The sequence below is a fragment of the Lotus japonicus genome, chromosome 3, assembly GCF_012489685.1.
Source record: "Lotus japonicus ecotype B-129 chromosome 3, LjGifu_v1.2".
In the NCBI taxonomy this organism is placed as follows: domain Eukaryota; kingdom Viridiplantae; phylum Streptophyta; class Magnoliopsida; order Fabales; family Fabaceae; genus Lotus; species Lotus japonicus.
This window is the reverse complement of record NC_080043.1, coordinates 58,039,456-58,056,876: the sequence shown is the minus strand read 5'-3', so window position 1 is coordinate 58,056,876 and position 17,421 is coordinate 58,039,456. Positions and strand designations below refer to the sequence as shown.

The window sequence follows — 17,421 nt, the reverse complement described above, 5'->3', positions numbered from 1 at the left end:
AGTACTTGGGGAAGCAAGCCAGTGCTAGAGAAATGGAGAAGAGGGAGTTAACATGGAAGAAATTGGAAGCAGTGGCTGCACAAGCCACCAACGACAGGTGAGATCATGGTAGGTGAAGGTCTTTCTTCCTCTCTCTTGAAACTGGAAGAATTAATAGTTGTTTGATACTTGATTAATTACTGATATAGACTAGATTTCTAGTAGGTTTGCTAGTCAGTGAAAAAGTCTAAACAATAAAGTCTAGATAATAAAATCTTATCTTATCCTAATCTATCATAACAGAGTTGTAACAATATAAACTCTAATCCTAACAAACACTCTCAACAAATATATCGTAATAGATACCTCCTCACATGTATCTCAACACTCTTCAACCATCAATGCCGACAATATTGGATTCTGCTGCCACCATTTCCGCTTTTGCATTTTTAGATCAAGCAGTACTACTCTGTTATGGTTTTTGGGGGTGTGGATCAATGGTGTTGAGATGAGAGGCTAAGCTTAACCATGTTTTTTTTTTTGATAAGCGCTTAACCATGTTTATATATAGTAAAGGGTTGGTATATATGGATGGAATGTTAAGTAGTATTTTTTTGACGGAGTTAATTATTTGCTCTAGTTATGGGTTAAAAAATAATTAAATCATGTGTGTATTGAATCCTGATTCCTAAATGTAGTTGTGCAGTCCTATTAACAAGAAAGATGGAATAAAAAGTAAACCTAATATTGCAGTTCTGTGTTGAACTGCCGTTATAGAAGAAAAGCAAAAAATAGGGCTCTAATACCGCGGTCCTGTGTTGAATCGCTGGTTTAGATGAGCTCTGATCGATAATGCGATTCCATATGTAACCGCAGTAATAGAAGAGGAGAAAAAAAAGGCCTAATACTGTGATTCCATGTAGAATCCCTGTATTAGAGGGGTTCTAATACTGATGTTTTGCGTACAACTTGAATAATTGATCTATTACTTCGCCACACAATATAGCTGTTCAACTGCTGTTACCGCTAACACATAACCGCAGTAACAGGTGCTTTATTTCACTTCATTTTAATTAACATATTTTTTATTTTTAAAATTTTTTATTAAATAAATTTAACAATGTGCATCAGAATATTAAACCCTAACCAAAATAGTTTTTCAATATTTGACGCAGTAATAAAATTCCTGATAATAGGATTCCGGGAAACATTGTTCCTTGGAATTAGGGATGACAATGAGTAGAGTTTGGGTAGGGTACTATAGTACCCATCCCCATACCCGCATTTTAAAAACATACCCGCACCCGTCCCCATACCCGCGTGGGTAACAACTTCAGTGCCCATCCCCGTACCCTATGGGTACATATATGTCCGTACCCGTACCCAATACCCGCAATTTACTTAAATAACATATAATTTTTCGTATTTGCATTTTTCAATGAAAAAGAACATGATTGCTATTATAAAATAGAAACACATTAATTAAAAATACAAAACATCATCGAAATACATTAAGTATAAATTCAACACCTTAGTCTCACAATATAACATAATATAACGCATGTATGAGAAAGAAATAGTGTATGAGAAAGAAACGGCCTGATGATAATGAAATAGGGTTTGTATCAGAAGTTGAAAAGATTTAGTGGCAAGTTGGAAATGTATGATCTTAGGTTGGTAATTTCCAATAAGTTTCTTGATAATTGCTAATCAATTAAAACTAATCTTTTTTTCATTTCTAGGCTATGATTATATCAACCAAAAGTCAGATTTATTAATATATTTTTCCTATAATAATCTCATAGTAGTTAAGATTTTCGGTTTCTAACCAAATTTAAATTTAAGATATACTTTTAAATTAAAAAAATTTCAGTTTCTAATATTTTATCTCTTTATAATAAAATTTGAAATGTCAACACTCAACAAGTTTAAATAAAATTTTAAAGGTATTGTTTTTTTTTTCAAACAAAAGGTATTGTTTAAATTTATAGAGAAAAGTATACGGTATATAAGTTTTATTAATATATATATATATATATATATATTATATTATATGTATATAATGGGTGCGGGTATGAGGCGGGGTGGGTACTATAGTCCCCATACCCGCACATGTACCCACTAAATTTTGCGGGTAATTACCCATACCCAATCTCATACCCATATAGTGGGTTTTTACCCTACCCATCGTGGGTATTTTTTGCGGGTACCTACTGGGTCTCGGACCCATTGCCATCCCTACTTGAAATATGGTCCTATAATTTTTTTTTTGGTTAAGCAATATGGTCCTATAATTTAAACAAACTCTTCCTAAATTTTTGGATGAAAATGTTTATGTTAGGTTCACTTTGTGGTTAGTTGCAACTTGCAAGTTGCTGAAGAGTTGATGCTTTAATAGAACAAGTGGATGTCTTGGAGGAATAACTTGTTTTCTTCATGCAAGTCGGTAAGGGAAATAAAAAAAAGTAGTTATCACTAAAATAACTGTTAAACATTTTTAATTTTATTGTGTAACTAATGATTTTTATACAATTTTGTGATTTGGCAGACTTATGAAAATAGAAAGCATTCAGCTGGTTTAAAATAGATAATAATGTATTAAACTATATAAACTGCTTCAAGTAGTTTATGAAAATAAATCATAATACATCTATTGTAGTCGAATAAACTTGTATATAATTAAGCTAATTAAATCTGTTATTCTAAGTTAACTTAAATATAAGTTTAATACTGCGAACAATTAACTTAAACTTAAGCTCTCGTTTTTTTTCCTCTCTATGATGTGCTCATTCTTATTGAGGTAATTATTTCATTAATTATATATTTTTTTATGAATATTATTACTATTCTGTTTTTTTGAAAATAATAAAAATGAAAGAATTACAGGTTATGGTGACTGGTGAGACAAAGTATTAATTACCACTCCCAATCGAAATAATCTGTATGTAAAAACACATTATATAGTATGGGTGGGAAATGATATCAAAATTCAAAAGCACTAGGATAAAACATGATGTTCATGTTAGTGAAGTCATGACCTTGGTGCTGTATCTTAGTTAGCCCCTCCATATTAAAAAAAGCACTACCTCTAAATGCTAATTTTCTTGTAGTGTCTGTTGGATCCCATTTCTTGTTAATTACTTGTCATTTCAAATTAAGTTGCTTTACATTCACTTCCTGATAATTATCTAGTATTCAATGGCATGTGTTTCATTTGTCAATATAATAATAATAATAATTATTATTAGTTCTATTTCAACGCTTGAAATCAAAGTTGAAGTTATAATTACTCTTAGAATTCAACCATTTAGCTTATAACTAACTTCCATATATGATTATCACTGGGCATGCAAAACAAAAATTAATCCGAGTGGAGTTACTTTAATGATTAATTTAGTCCTCCAAGTATATATATAAAGAATAAGCGAAGCAAATATGATTGCTTCCAAGATATTAAGAGGACAATCAAATTTATTAGACTCTAATCACATTCAATTCAATCTTGAAAATGGGGATTGGGGAAGGGAGTTTCCTTCGATAATTTTCAGCTAATTTTTGTCCAACTATTTTACTATGATTTTTTCAAATTTCAAACCTTATTTCACGTGGCTACAAATCTTATATTTATAAGTTAGTTACAAATGGAGTACCGGTACATCACCAAACAAGTGGTAGATGCTACACAAAGCCTATTAATTTAGGTTAACTATACATCACCAAACATGTGGTGGACACTCACAAAGCCTATTAATTCAGGTTAACAATTTGATATATAATAACAAGTACAAATACTATCCTCAAGAAATTGAGTTGAACAAAGAAAATAATGTGTCAAAAATTTATTCAGGCTTCTTTTCACAGATAAAAGATTATTGTAATTAACTACAATTTCAGTGTATATCATGATAATACACAAATTTACTTGCAAGATTAATTACACGATATCATCTGTGGATATCCAGGAATATAGGTTGGACTTTAATTTCTGACCTACTTGCACTCGTTAATTTGTAAATTGGTATAATGGCCAAAATATGTTACAAGGTGTAAGGAGATCACTCTTTATAGAAGTTCATAGTTTCTGGAGGTTTTAACTTGGCAATTGGGATCCCCAGAAGGTCTTATAAGGGGGAGGGGGGAGAGGAAAAGGAGAACTGTGATTGGATCAGGTTGAAAAATCAAGAAACGGAAAGGAAGAAACATCTTTCATCAACTCCTCAAAGTCCCACTCTCCCATGGTTAACTGTTCTTGAAATAAATTCTCTACTCCATTTTCAGATTTCTTATTGTGGCAATTATTATGAAGGATATTGTTGTTTATGTCATCAAAGTAACTATTGTTAGTTTCTTTCTTGCGCATACTCTCCACTCTGATCAGGTTATGGTTAGTACAAGAATTTCTAACATAATTCTCTAGAGGAGGAACAAACACATCCCCTTCTACTCCAATATTTACACTCCCAAGCACTCCATTATTGTCATTTTCAACTACTCCACTTTGTGAGAAGCATGGTCCTGTACTGTTGAAGTATCCTCCATTAGGTGGCATGTTTATAATTCCATGCTCCAGCATAGGCAACCCTTCAATCATGGTGTTGAGAACTGTGGTGGTTTGCATTGATAGTGATGATGGATATGAATTGAACATGGGCATGTAGCTTGCATATTGATGTTGTGCAGAAATATTAAACCCTCCCATGTTGTGGTCTTTGTTAGGCTCAGAAGTGGATTCGCTTGCATTTGGTGAGGTTGAGGTTGTTGACAAGTTCTTGAGTCTTTTCTTGATTGTGGAGTTCCAAAAGTTTTTGATTTCATTGTCAGTTCGCCCTGGCAAGCGTGCCGCTATTTGAGACCATCTTATAAAGTGAAAACATATTAAAATGTCAGGACAATTTGCTTATAGTAGAAGTTAATCTTAAATAGTGTGTGGGCGTAACTAAGGAATGCTTTGCATGGAAGCTAATGAATAGCCTTGACCAATACAGATATGCAGCGCCTATAATTGGTGGGACAGAGAATGAGATACCAAATGGAGACAAAGGGTTTCAGCCCTCGAACACACGACACATCTGTCAGTCTTTATTGCTCTTAATTTATTGCCAGGTAAAGGTAATGGATAGGTGCTTCAAGGATATAACTTGATTTTACAGTGTATGTGAAAATATGCATGTGTGCTAGCTTAGTGGATGAGTTGTTAATGCTAATGATGCATAAATCTAAATTTGGTAATACTAAGAAATATGGGATATATGGACTAGAAAAATTGATTGACCTGTTTCCAAGAAGGGAATGCAAATGGATGATGAGGTCCTGTTCTTGGGGTGAGAATGCACCTCGTTTAAGATCAGGCCTCAAGTAATTGATCCATCGAAGCCGACAACTTTTCCCACACCTTTGCAACCCAGCATTTCTTGCCACATCGCTCCAACAACCTTGTCCATTGTTCACCATGTACTTCGTCAGCTTCTCATCTTCTTCTGGTGACCACAACCCCTTTCTAACCTTGCTCTTGTTCTCGGGCTTCCTCATTGTACTAGCTGCTAGGGCCCCCAATGTTCCTCATTACAAAAGGATTTATATAATTATATATAGAGGGAGAAATATTACAAAGAAGCTTCATGGGGAGGGAATGAATGATGAATGAAGATGATGATGATGGTGATGGTTGTGGGGTTTGCTTACAAAATAGGTAAGTGAGAGAGAGGAAGTTGGTTGCTGAGTCTAGTAGAAAACGGTTTGGAGAGTGACATGAGGGATTGATAATGGTCGTCTTGTCTTTGACTCCATGCATGGCCGTGTCTTTTTTCTTTTCTAATTTTAATTTCTTCACTCACAAGGTAATCATCACACATGAGTCATTCATAGGGTGCCACAGTATATCAAACGTATATACGAGTTTGTTTTGTAACCAAGCCAAGTTATTTGCTTCCATTTCACATAATCCCCCACACGTGTAGTTGAAGATATATATGTAGAACAAATATAAGAATCATAATGAATAAAAGCTAGGACGGCACATAATGGACATGATCGCCTATATGGCTATATAGATTTTGCTAATTAATTATTTTAGCATAAGATCCACACATGCTTAAGTTTCACCCTAAAAAAGAATAAGTAAGACAGACTCAAATATGTGTGCATCGATATACCATACACGCCTTCTCATCTCCGAAGATATTTGGAGCTTTCCGCCCATGTAAATCAATATTTCATGTATGTTTATTGTCATTGTGTGTCTATACATACACACAAATAGATGCAGATCAGAGAACAAACAGGTGATTAATTCATGTTGTCCTTGAAGTAAAGTTTAGGGTCACCTCTTATGCATAGAAAAAGAAAAGAGAAAGTTTGCTTAGAGAGCTGACTTGACCCCACCATAATATTGATGTTCCTCTTGAATAGAATGATTCTTGTGGAGGATATACATGGTCATACCTTAGAGAGAGAGAATCCCAAACCTAGTATAGAGTTGGTGATCTGATCTGAAAGCAGTCACAGCCACTTGATGATAAGAGATTAGTTGATCATTAAGCCAAACAAAAGGTGAATCATCTGTGAGAAATTTAGAAAAAGAAAGAAAGAAACAGGGCACCAGATCATTGACTTCTCCGGCCATCTTTTTCGTGCAAGGACAAAATGCATTGACAAATTCAGTTTTCTTTTACATGATTATAAAGCTGCAAAATAAACTTGAACCGGAGAGACCAAAGTCTCCTTTTAGTTGTTATTACACATCACTTACCTCCTGTTATTTTTATTTTTTAATTTTCTAGCGTAAACTAGGAAATACATTACAACACTAATGAGCTGTGAAATAGTTGCCAAATTATGTCTTTAATTTTACAGCAAATTACCCGTGTTTAATTACACCATTTATTTGTTGGTGTAGGCTGGAATTCTACTTTATTTTTTCCCTTCTAGAATGTGGGCACTTTCCCTATATATACTTTATGTATCCTTATGAATCCTCTGGCAAATCTGTTGGTAGTTAGTTTAAGTGGTAAAATACATTCAAAAGCGCATTGAAGAACCATAAAAAGAAATTCTAGGCTGCAGAATTGCTAAAGGCACTAAGAGCATCTCCAATGCATGTTTAACTCAATTGAAACACTTAAGTAACGTTGTTTATTTTAGGCAACTATTGGAGCAATATGATATGACAGTTCTTATTATTTAAATTTTAGCAACGTTCTTATTTAAGCAGCGCTTGCTTATTTTGTTTCTGCTTGCTTTTTAACTAAAAAATTATATTTTATCTTTCATTCATGACTTTGAATAATGTCATGAACTTGATATAATATCAATATATGAGATATAATGAGACCCAACTAAAAGTAAAATAAGAAACCATGGTTAGAGCGAAATCTGCATAGTTGCTTAAATTTTATGTGGCAGCTTAGACCTACCAGAATAGTGTTTAAGCAACTAAAATAGCAAGGTTGGAATGTATGAATATATAGGATCTCAAAATCTTTATAATAAGAGGAGTAAAGTAGATCCCCACTCCTATACGAGTAAAAGGAGAATCAACTTGAATAAGGATAATGAATGCCCTTTAATTTCTAGTCATTCTGCACATACTTATGATGATTGTTCTTTTATTGTATCCACCTTGCAACTGATGAATTAAGCACAGACACTTGGGAACTGCAGTCTTGTCATGTTATTGTTAATGTTCAAACAGCTATTATGAAATTTTGAGATTGATACGTGGACGACTTTGCTATACCTTGGGCACTCCCTGCTTTTAGTCTCCTTTTATGTTTGATGTTTTTAGTACTCTTTTTTTTTTTTTTGGTCAAGATGTTTTGAGTACTCTTATGTAATGTAACGGGGCTGATTCTCTTATTTTGGGCTTTTAGCCCCTTATTATCATGAAAATAAAATCTCTACTATGACCAACACATACATTGACCAAAAAAAAAAAGACCATCACATACTCTTGTTTTTGTAACCTAAACAAACAATATAAGGTGTCACCATACCCATTGTTTCCTATTTATAGGCAAATACTAGGGTGGATTTTGTTTTTGGCCCACTAGTGCACCATTAAATATCATTTTTTTTTGAAATTGAAATTTTTTGAATTTTTTTTGAAATTACCATTAAATATCATTAGATCTTAGATTCTTAGGATTGAATTAATGATGAAAGCTTATCCCATCCTATGTTACTATCCAATTTTTCTATCATATCTTATTATATCATGTCTTGACTGTCAAATGAGTCATGTGTCATATTTTTAAAAAGTATCAAATCCTCCGCTGTTATAACTTATAAGGGTGGGTATCAAAGCAACGTCTCATAATCTTAATTTATTTATTTGAAATTTAGTGAACTGTTAAACTTAGTAATGGACATTTCAAAAAAATTCTATGTACCTTTTAGTTATCAGGTTGAGTTTGGCTGCAATTTAAATCTTAATAATATATAAGGCTCATCCACCAAAGTGGGTCATATTGCTTTATAATTTCCAAATGTCAGCATTCTATTGGTTGTTTTCATTGAATTTCCACATAGCTATTGCTGATTGGTCTAAATCTTTTAATTTTGATTGGTCAAAATTAATTAGTCCATATATTAATAAATAAATCAATCAATCAATCAAGCATTAAATAGAAACATTACAAATTATTCCACGCGGTTTTATTAAAATTAAATTCGTCCACGTTAGAATTGGAATTTTTTTGCCAATTTGGAAGGATATTGCGCCATATTCAGGTTCCATCCTCTGAAGCCCCATTTGCCGCCCCGTCTCTTTCATATCTCATCTCACCCTTCAGTGCATCTTTTCATTCTATTTCTTCTTTCTTTTTACAAACCATGTTGTGATTCAAGTTAATTTAGTTTTGACTGCTTTTTTTTTTCTAGCCGAATCGGGGAAGGTAAGCAACACATCAAGGAAACCTAATTCCGTAGAAGTATGAAACCTAATTCCGCTCCTAAATGACTTTCCGGTGCAATTATGAATCACTCTAAGCACCAACACATTATGGTAACCAACTCTTTCACTCATTTTCTTTGTTCTTATTGAATGTTTTGGGGATCCAATCTTTCTCTCTACCTCGATTTGTCTTTTTGACGTGCTTTTCTCACCTGGGATTTTCTTATCAGTATGCTTTTGACTTGAATTTATGTGATTGTTCGAGGAAGGTCTCATCTAGCACGAGTGAGCACGATGTCTCGAGCAGGGATCCATGCCATCTACATGAATAGCAGGAGAAAAAGGAAGGAGAGATCATGATTGAGTCATGGCTGGAATAAATCAAAGACGCAAAGGTAACCCTAAACTAAAAGGAAACTGGAAAATTTATAAATTTTTAACTTGATTGCAGAACGGAGGAAGTTTTGACTCGAAAACTAATAAAAATATATATCAGGAAGAAGATGCAGAGTGAAACCCCTAGATTAGTATCCCTTTGTTCCTTCCAAAGTGTTTTCCCCATTGAATAATTGCGGATAAATGTTGATGTTGGCGCCTAACGTTCTCAAGTTCCTTAATTTTCTTCAAGCCTTTGTTGGGGTTTCAATTCTGCTCTATTCTGTATGGATGCTGAATCAAGGATACCATTTTTGTTTTTATTATTATTTGTTGCTGAATTTGTTGCTTTGTATTATTATTATCTCATCTGAGAGAACTCACATTTTTGGATTCCAATTTTGCAGGGGATACTGCCTTCAAATATCAAAGAAGCATCCAAAGAATCAAGGTGCATAGGTGTGAGCATTTCCTATATACATGTGTGTGTTCCCCCTTGCCATTGCAGAATTTTAGTTTTGTTTAGCATTTCACCATTGTTGATTGTTTTGGTGTGGGTTCAATATTGTGAACTCAGTTTAAGATGACGCAGCAAAAGAGAGGTGCTCTTATTCTACTTATCTAAATTGAACCCTTTAACCTTATTCTACAGCTTTGTTTTAACCTCTTCTTTGTTTCTAAATTGAAATCTTATATCTATTCTGTCATGCTATTTTTATTTACCTATTTCTAACTTTTGAGAAATGGTGAGAGCTTTGCTTCAATTTGCTTAATTGTCATGTATGTGCTTGAGAAAATGGTTCACATAATTACTCAGGTCTGCGGTTTTGGAGTTTTATTGCATGTGAATAATTAGTTTTCTTCTCTGAATTAAGGAAAAAAAAACTGCTTGGATTATTGCTATTGGCCATTGGGATTAAAAAACAATAGGGAATAATTAGAACATAGGTTGCTGACTTGGTTCACTTTCTGTTATAAATAGTTAAATATATAAATTGCATGTTGTCTTATGTATGTTTCCAATTAATTAGTGCTATTCTTAGGAGTGTGATCATATTTCTTAAAAATGAGAACATATCTTGGTTATAATTTTTGCATTGTAGTCATTAATTATGAAGGTAGATTTTTTGTCATATTTCTCCTACAGTAGTGGAAAATGAAAATTCATTGAAAGTGCATATTCTCTTATTTCAGTTTTCTCAAATTTATGTGTTACGTGCAGCTATTTGTTTCTGAAATCTCCCAACTTTCATAAGGATATTGTTGTTCTAACCAAGTTCAAACTTTCCGGTAAGCAGAAACAAAAAGTTTTAATTTTCATCTGTTACATCAGCAATTATAATGTACTTTTTATTAGAAAATAAAGGTTTCACTGTTACAAAAATGAGTGGTTATGAGCTATTATGTATTAAGTGTGTTTAAGTGTCATCATTATTTGTTATGTAACCACAAAGCATTAGCTTTATGTCTATTTAATATTTTAAATTGGGGTATTATGTATTGATTATGAATTACTCTTCTATAAATGGAATACCATCTCATATTGCATGTGGAGGACATGTAATAGAAGAATAGAATTCCTCATTTTCTATCAAAGGATAGATGGCTAAGCTTATTTAATTAAAATTTAAAATTAAAATATTTTTAGGGATTTAGCGTTAATTAGTTTTTAATTTTAAATTTACATGTTTAATTTTATTTTTTTAATCCATGTGTATTTAAAAAAATAGAAAAGCCACGTGGAATAAATGACTCGGCAAAAATTGAGCCACACGCATAGGCCGGAAACACGAGCAGAGACTTATTCTGATTAAAAAAAATTCCAGGGATTCGGAATCGGGAAAAAAATTTTCAGGGACTTATTTTCGTACAGCAGACAATTCCAGGACCTCTAGAGTATTTAAACCTAAAAACAAAGTAGCAATTCAAAAAAACAAAAACAAACCTTCCATACACAAAAAAATACAAATTTATGATTTCTTATATCTAAAATGAATGTACTTCTTTTAATCCTTAAAATATCTTCAAAAAATACACAATTTTATTAAAAAATAATACACAAAAAAAAAATGAATATCCCCCGTGCAGCGCACGGGTTAACGCACTAGTTAAATATAAGAAACATTGAAAATAATTAATGATTCAGTGATGAAATTTCAGTGATAGAATATATCCGTCACAAAGAAGTGATATTAGCTACAATGGACGTGATTTGTGTAAGACCCAGTTTTAATTGTTATTATTTTATTTGTTCCCGACTGATGAACAATCTTTTACCCACTTCTCATAACCTTAATTTGCCATTATTGATGGTTCTTTGTGCTTAATTGACTTTGTTTGGAATGTATTTATATTTTGAGGTCTAATTAGGTTTATAATTGTTTTCAGGTTATATTTGGCAACAAGGGCATTTTGGGAATTGTAGATTGAAGATTGTATTTGTGCTGAAAGAAGATTGTATTTTAGTTTTATTAGGATTTAATTTCGAAATAATTTATCTTTCGGATTCTATCTTATTTAAGTTTGTTATTTTAGGATTCTATCTTTAGGATTTGATTTGAGTTTTATTAGGATTTGAACGCAGCTCTATTTGGATTTGATCTCAACTCTTATTTAAGTTTGTTATTTTAGGATTCTATCTGATTTGTGTAAGATCCCAGCTCTATTTGATCTCAGCTCTATTTCGTTTTTCAGTCAATTATTAGGGTTCTGCTAGGGTTTATGCTTTTACTCCCTATCTTCTCTAATATTTTTGCTGTTTCCGCTCCATCCATGGAAGGCTAACTTCCATGGATCGAATCCCTTTGCAAAGTATATCAAATTCTTGAGGTACAGTTTTTAACGTAGAATTTCCTCTAACGTAGTTCTCTTCATCTCTGTTTCGGATCTAGGGTTTGCTTAATTCCGTAGTTTTAGAAATAAGAGTGATGCATGTTCGCTTAGTTCGTAACCGTTTCTCAATCGCTTAGTTTAGGAAACTGTGAATTAATTATCGCTTAGTTAATTAGTTCTCACGAGTTGGGGAATTAATAAGAAAGAATTAATCATTCGTACCAATGATTGAGTAGCGATATACTGAACAAAGGGGTTCGTTTGTTTTAATCGATTTGTTAATTTGCTTAATATATTTTGCTTTCCTACTTCAAATGAATCATAAAACCCCCCAGTGTGTGTACGTTTTTGTGTATTGGATCTTTGTTCAAACAATAATCCTTGGGAAACAACCTAGGTGTCACTTCCTAGTTACACGTGTTTGATGTTTTGGCAATTGGTATGACGAAGGATGTTCAGAATATGTTTTATTATAGGACTATAGTCAGTTTGAATGTTAGCATGAGTCGTTTTCACACCCGACTAAGGTCGAGAGTGTCCGGAAAAGGTATTCCCTGTACTAGAGCACTGTTTAGGCTATATTTCAAATCAGCAAAAAATATTAGGTCTTCAGGGTATTTTTCCCTTGACCTATGTTCCATTACAAAACTTTTGATTGTAAACTCGATAGTTTTTGCTTTCAGGAGACTCAATAAAGGTAGACTTTATCTCCACCGGGACTCGAACGAGACCCTGTATAAAAGTTTTTTCCATTCGAAGCTTCTTTCGGAAATTCCACCCGTGTTGTCTCAATCCCTTCGCTGCTAGGAATCTTTCTTGCGAAAGAAATTTTCTCATCCGATGTCAATTGCAAAAAGTAGTTATGTGGCATATTCAGATGCAGATTGCATTTAAATCATTTTCTCCATTTAAAAGAGCCTCGAAATAAGTTTCGGCGTTCTATAGCCGAATACTTACTTAAAATCAGCAGATGAAAGTACAAAACCACTCGAACCCGCGAAATCTCTCTTTTTCCTCATTTTCTCTCTCCTATAAAAGGAGACAAAATTAGATTTCTCTCATTATATTCAGCCCAAGGTTGTGAAGGAGGGAGAGGAGAGGATTCATGCGTCGTTCGTTCAGTTCTTGCCCAATCGTCGTGATTCCATTTGCATTGGATTGATACCGAGGTAACCATCACTATCCTTGCTACCTTTTCTTATTTCTGATGTCTTTTTCTATATCTTTTTGTGGTCAAAATTTGGAGCTTTTTGATAAAATGTCAGATTAACTTAATTTCTTCTTTCAAATACCTTCTATACCTACTATACACTTCATAATCAGGACCCATGCGCTTAGATTCTCGCCGTGGTGCCGTACTTCTAAAATCTGAGTTATAAACCCATTTTTACTCAACCGTTACTTTTTTACGCTTAAATTCGTGATCTTGCTTAGCGCCCTTAGGATAACTTTTGTAACACCCCGATTTCGGTGGCGTCACTTTAGTAACCAAAAAGAAAATAAAGCGGAAAAACGTGAATTTTTTTTTTCGATATTTGTTTTAAGTAAATAAAAGACTTGTCGAAATAAAGACTCATCGACGAAAGATTTACACAACTAATGTACAATATATTTACAGCCCCCGCTGTAAGTAGAGAACCACGTCACGAGTAACCTCCAGTGACGGGAAGTAGTCGAAAGTAGTGCCTGTAAGATCAAGTTTTGATCTAGTAGTACAACTCTATGTTTTGATGATTACAAGTTAACCTTTTGATATGAACAATTGTGGTACTCTAACGTGTTTTTCTGAGTGTGCTATTTGCAGGTTCTGACCTCAACTCAATCTCACACAAATCAGAAGCACTGTGTATAAAGAGCTACCCAAGCAACGCTTTCGCATTCACCATGTTCAGTATGAACAGTGGAAAAGCTTCAGAAGTTCTGAAGTTATACAAACTCTGATGTGGACTCAGTCACTAGAAGCTCTGAAGACTCAGAAGTTCTGATAACCAAGAAACACTGAAGGTTCAGATGTTCTGATGGTGTAGAAGACTCTGAAGATCCAGAAGCTGAATAGTGGAAACTCTGAAGTCCAGAAGCAAGAAACTCTGAAGGCCATGTTCTTCCCTCTGAGTTCAGAATCAGAAGATACAATGGTCAGAGGATCTGTGCTTTCCCTCTGACTCTGATCAACCGGCTTCACAAGTTCCAATATGAAGCATTCCCCTGATCAGAAGTCTCCTAGGTTTAAAGGTCGCGTCGCTATCCAAGTACAAAAGCTACTGTACCTTCCTGACGACCTACCTAACGTTCTCAGCCACAGCAGAAGCTGGATTTTCCAGAACTGCCCTCCAACGGTAGCATTTCCCATGCATCGCTCAACCCTAATCCTTGGAGTATATAAAGAGGCTGAAGACTGAAAGAAACGGCTAGAAGAAGCATTCACATACGCAAGACATATTCAAATATCTTCTAAGTTTTCTTTCATCTGAAATTCATTGAGTTTACTATTAGCTTTTTAGAAGCAAATCTCTTGTAAACAATTCTTTGATAAACAGTTTGTTTAGTTCCTTTAGGAGATCAAGGTTGATCGGATCCTAGAGAAGACTAAGAGAGTGAATCTTAGTGTGAGCTAAGTCAGTGTAATTGTTAGTCACTTGTAGGTTTCAAGTGCAGTTGTAACTCTTACCTGATTAGTGGATTGCCTTCATTCTAAGAAGGAAGAAATCACCTTAACGGGTGGACTGGAGTAGCTTGAGTGATTTATCAAGTGAACCAGGATAAAATCCTTGTGTGCTTTTCTATCTCTTATCTTTAGCACTTAAGTTCTCGAAATATTTGTCAAAATCTTTAAGGTGGAAGTCTTATACTGAAAACGTTATTCAAACCCCCCCTTTCTACCGTTTTTCATACCTTCAATTGGTATCAGAGCGCAAGTTCTGATTACCACACCTAACAGTGTTCAGTGATCCGGGCCGGTGTGAAAAACAATGGCTGCCACCACCAGTGAAACTCAAAGAGATGGTTACAATGCAAAGCCTCCTATGTGTGACGGTCAAAGGTTCGAATATTGGAAAGATAGACTGGAAAGTTTCTTTCTGGGTTTCGATGCAGATCTCTGGGATATTATTGTGGATGGCTACGAGCGTCCAGTTGATGCAGATGGCAAGAAGACCCCAAGGTCAGAGATGACTGCAGATCAAAAGAAGCTGTACTCACAACATCACAAAGCAAGAGCAATTCTTCTAAGTGCTATTTCCTATGAAGAGTACCAGAAGATTACAGATCGTGAGTTTGCAAAAGGCATTTTCGAATCTCTGAAGATGTCTCATGAAGGAAACAAGAAAGTCAAAGAATCAAAGGCATTGTCTTTGATCCAAAAGTATGAATCCTTCATCATGGAGCCAAATGAGGCCATTGAAGAAATGTTCTCCAGATTTCAGTTGCTTGTAGCTGGCATACGACCTCTCAACAAGAGCTACACAACAAAAGATCATGTCATAAGGGTCATCAGGTGTCTTCCTGAAAGTTGGATGCCTTTGGTGACTTCAATAGAGCTCACGAGAGACGTTGAGAATATGAGTTTAGAAGAACTCATCAGCATTTTGAAATGCCATGAGCTGAAGCGCTCAGAGATGCAAGATCTGAGGAAAAAGTCCATAGCCTTGAAATCCAAATCTGAAAAGGCTAAGGTTGAGAAGTCAAAAGCTCTTCAAGCTGAAGAAGAGGAATCTGAAGAAGCATCAGAAGATTCTGATGAAGATGAGCTGACTCTGATCTCCAAGAGACTCAACCGCATCTGGAAGCACAGGCAGAGCAAGTTCAAAGGCTCTGGAAAGGCAAAAGGAAAGTATGAGTCCTCAGGCCAGAAGAAGTCATCAATCAAGGAAGTCACATGTTTTGAGTGCAAAGAATCAGGGCACTACAAAAGTGACTGTCCAAAGTTGAAGAAGGACAAGAAGCCAAAGAAGCACTTCAAGACAAAGAAGAGTCTGATGGTGACATTTGATGAATCAGAGTCAGAGGATGTTGACTCTGATGGTGAAGTCCAAGGACTCATGGCCATTGTCAAAGACAAAGGAGCAGAGTCAAAGGAAGCTGTTGACTCTGACTCAGAATCAGAAGGAGATCCTAACTCAAACGATGAAAATGAGGTATTCGCTTCTTTCTCTACCTCTGAACTGAAACATGCATTGTCTGATATCATGGATAAGTATAACTCCTTATTGTCTAAGCATAAGAAGCTGAAAAAGAACTTATCTGCTGTTTCCAAAACTCCTTCTGAACATGAGAAAATTATTTCTGATTTGAAAAATGATAATCATGCCTTGATCAATTCTAACTCTGTGCTTAAGAACCAGATTGCTAAGTTAGAAGAAATTGTTGCCTGTGATGCCTCTGATTGTAGAAATTAATCCAAGTATGAAAAGTCTTTTCAAAGATTCCTAGCTAAAAGCGTAGATAGAAGCTTAATGGCTTCAATGATCTATGGCGTAAGCAGAAATGGAATGCATGGCATTGGCTATTCTAAACCAATTAGAAATGAGCCCTCTGTGTCTAAAGCTAAATCCTTGTATGAATGCTTTGTTCCCTCTGGTACCATATTGCCTGATCCTGTACCTGCTAAAGTTGCTAAAAACCCTCTTAAAAAGGGATCTTTCTCTATGACTAAATATCATGCAAATATTCCTTTAAAATATCATGTTGAGACACCCAAGGTGATCAGAACCTCTGGGGTAACTAACAAGAGAGGACCCAGAAAGTGGGTACCTAAGGACAAGATTATCTATGTTGCAGATATCCTTGATAGCTCCACTGAAACACCAATCATGGTATCTGGACAGTGGATGCTCGCGTCACATGACGGGAGAAAGGCGTATGTTCCGAGAGCTGAAACTTAAGCCTGGAGGCGAAGTTGGCTTTAGAGGAAATGAAAAGGGTAAAATTGTTGGTACTGGTATTATTTGTGTAGATAGTAGTCCATGCATTGATAATGTGTTATTGGTAGACGGCTTAACACATAACTTATTGTCTATAAGTCAATTAGCTGACAAGGGTTATGATGTTATATTCAATCAAAAGTCCTGCCGGGCTGTAAGTCAGATCGATGGCTCTGTTCTGTTTAACAGCAAGAGGAAGAACAACATCTATAAGATCAGATTATCTGAGTTGGAGGCTCAGAATGTGAAGTGCCTTCTGTCTGTTAATGAAGAGAAGTGGGTATGACATAGACGGTTAGGGCATGCCAGTATGAGAAAGATTTCTCAGCTGAGCAAGCTAAACCTTGTCAGGGGCTTACCCAATCTGAAGTTCGCTTCAGACGCTCTTTGTGAAGCATGTCAGAAAGGCAAATTCACAAAAGTCCC

The 17,421-nt window shown here is 34.9% G+C and overlaps 1 protein-coding gene and 1 long non-coding RNA gene across 2 annotated transcripts; one reads left to right on the top strand and one right to left on the bottom strand.

Moving 5' to 3' along the window:
• Positions 1 to 3,718: 3,718 nt before the first annotated feature.
• Positions 3,719 to 6,609, bottom strand: LOC130743439 (transcription factor MYB83-like). Its single transcript, XM_057595688.1, has 2 exons — positions 5,252 to 6,609; positions 3,719 to 4,835 (listed from the first exon to the last, which is right to left on the bottom strand). The coding sequence occupies exons 1-2, from the start codon at positions 5,506 to 5,508 to the stop codon at positions 4,145 to 4,147; spliced, it is 948 nt and encodes a 315-aa protein (XP_057451671.1). The 5' UTR covers positions 5,509 to 6,609; the 3' UTR covers positions 3,719 to 4,144.
• A 2,454-nt stretch (positions 6,610 to 9,063) lies between these two features.
• LOC130742490 (uncharacterized) lies at positions 9,064 to 10,690 on the top strand. Its single transcript, XR_009021168.1, has 3 exons — positions 9,064 to 9,264; positions 9,652 to 9,695; positions 10,467 to 10,690. It is a non-coding gene; the product is annotated as an uncharacterized LOC130742490 (long non-coding RNA).
• The last annotated feature ends 6,731 nt before the right edge of the window (positions 10,691 to 17,421 follow it).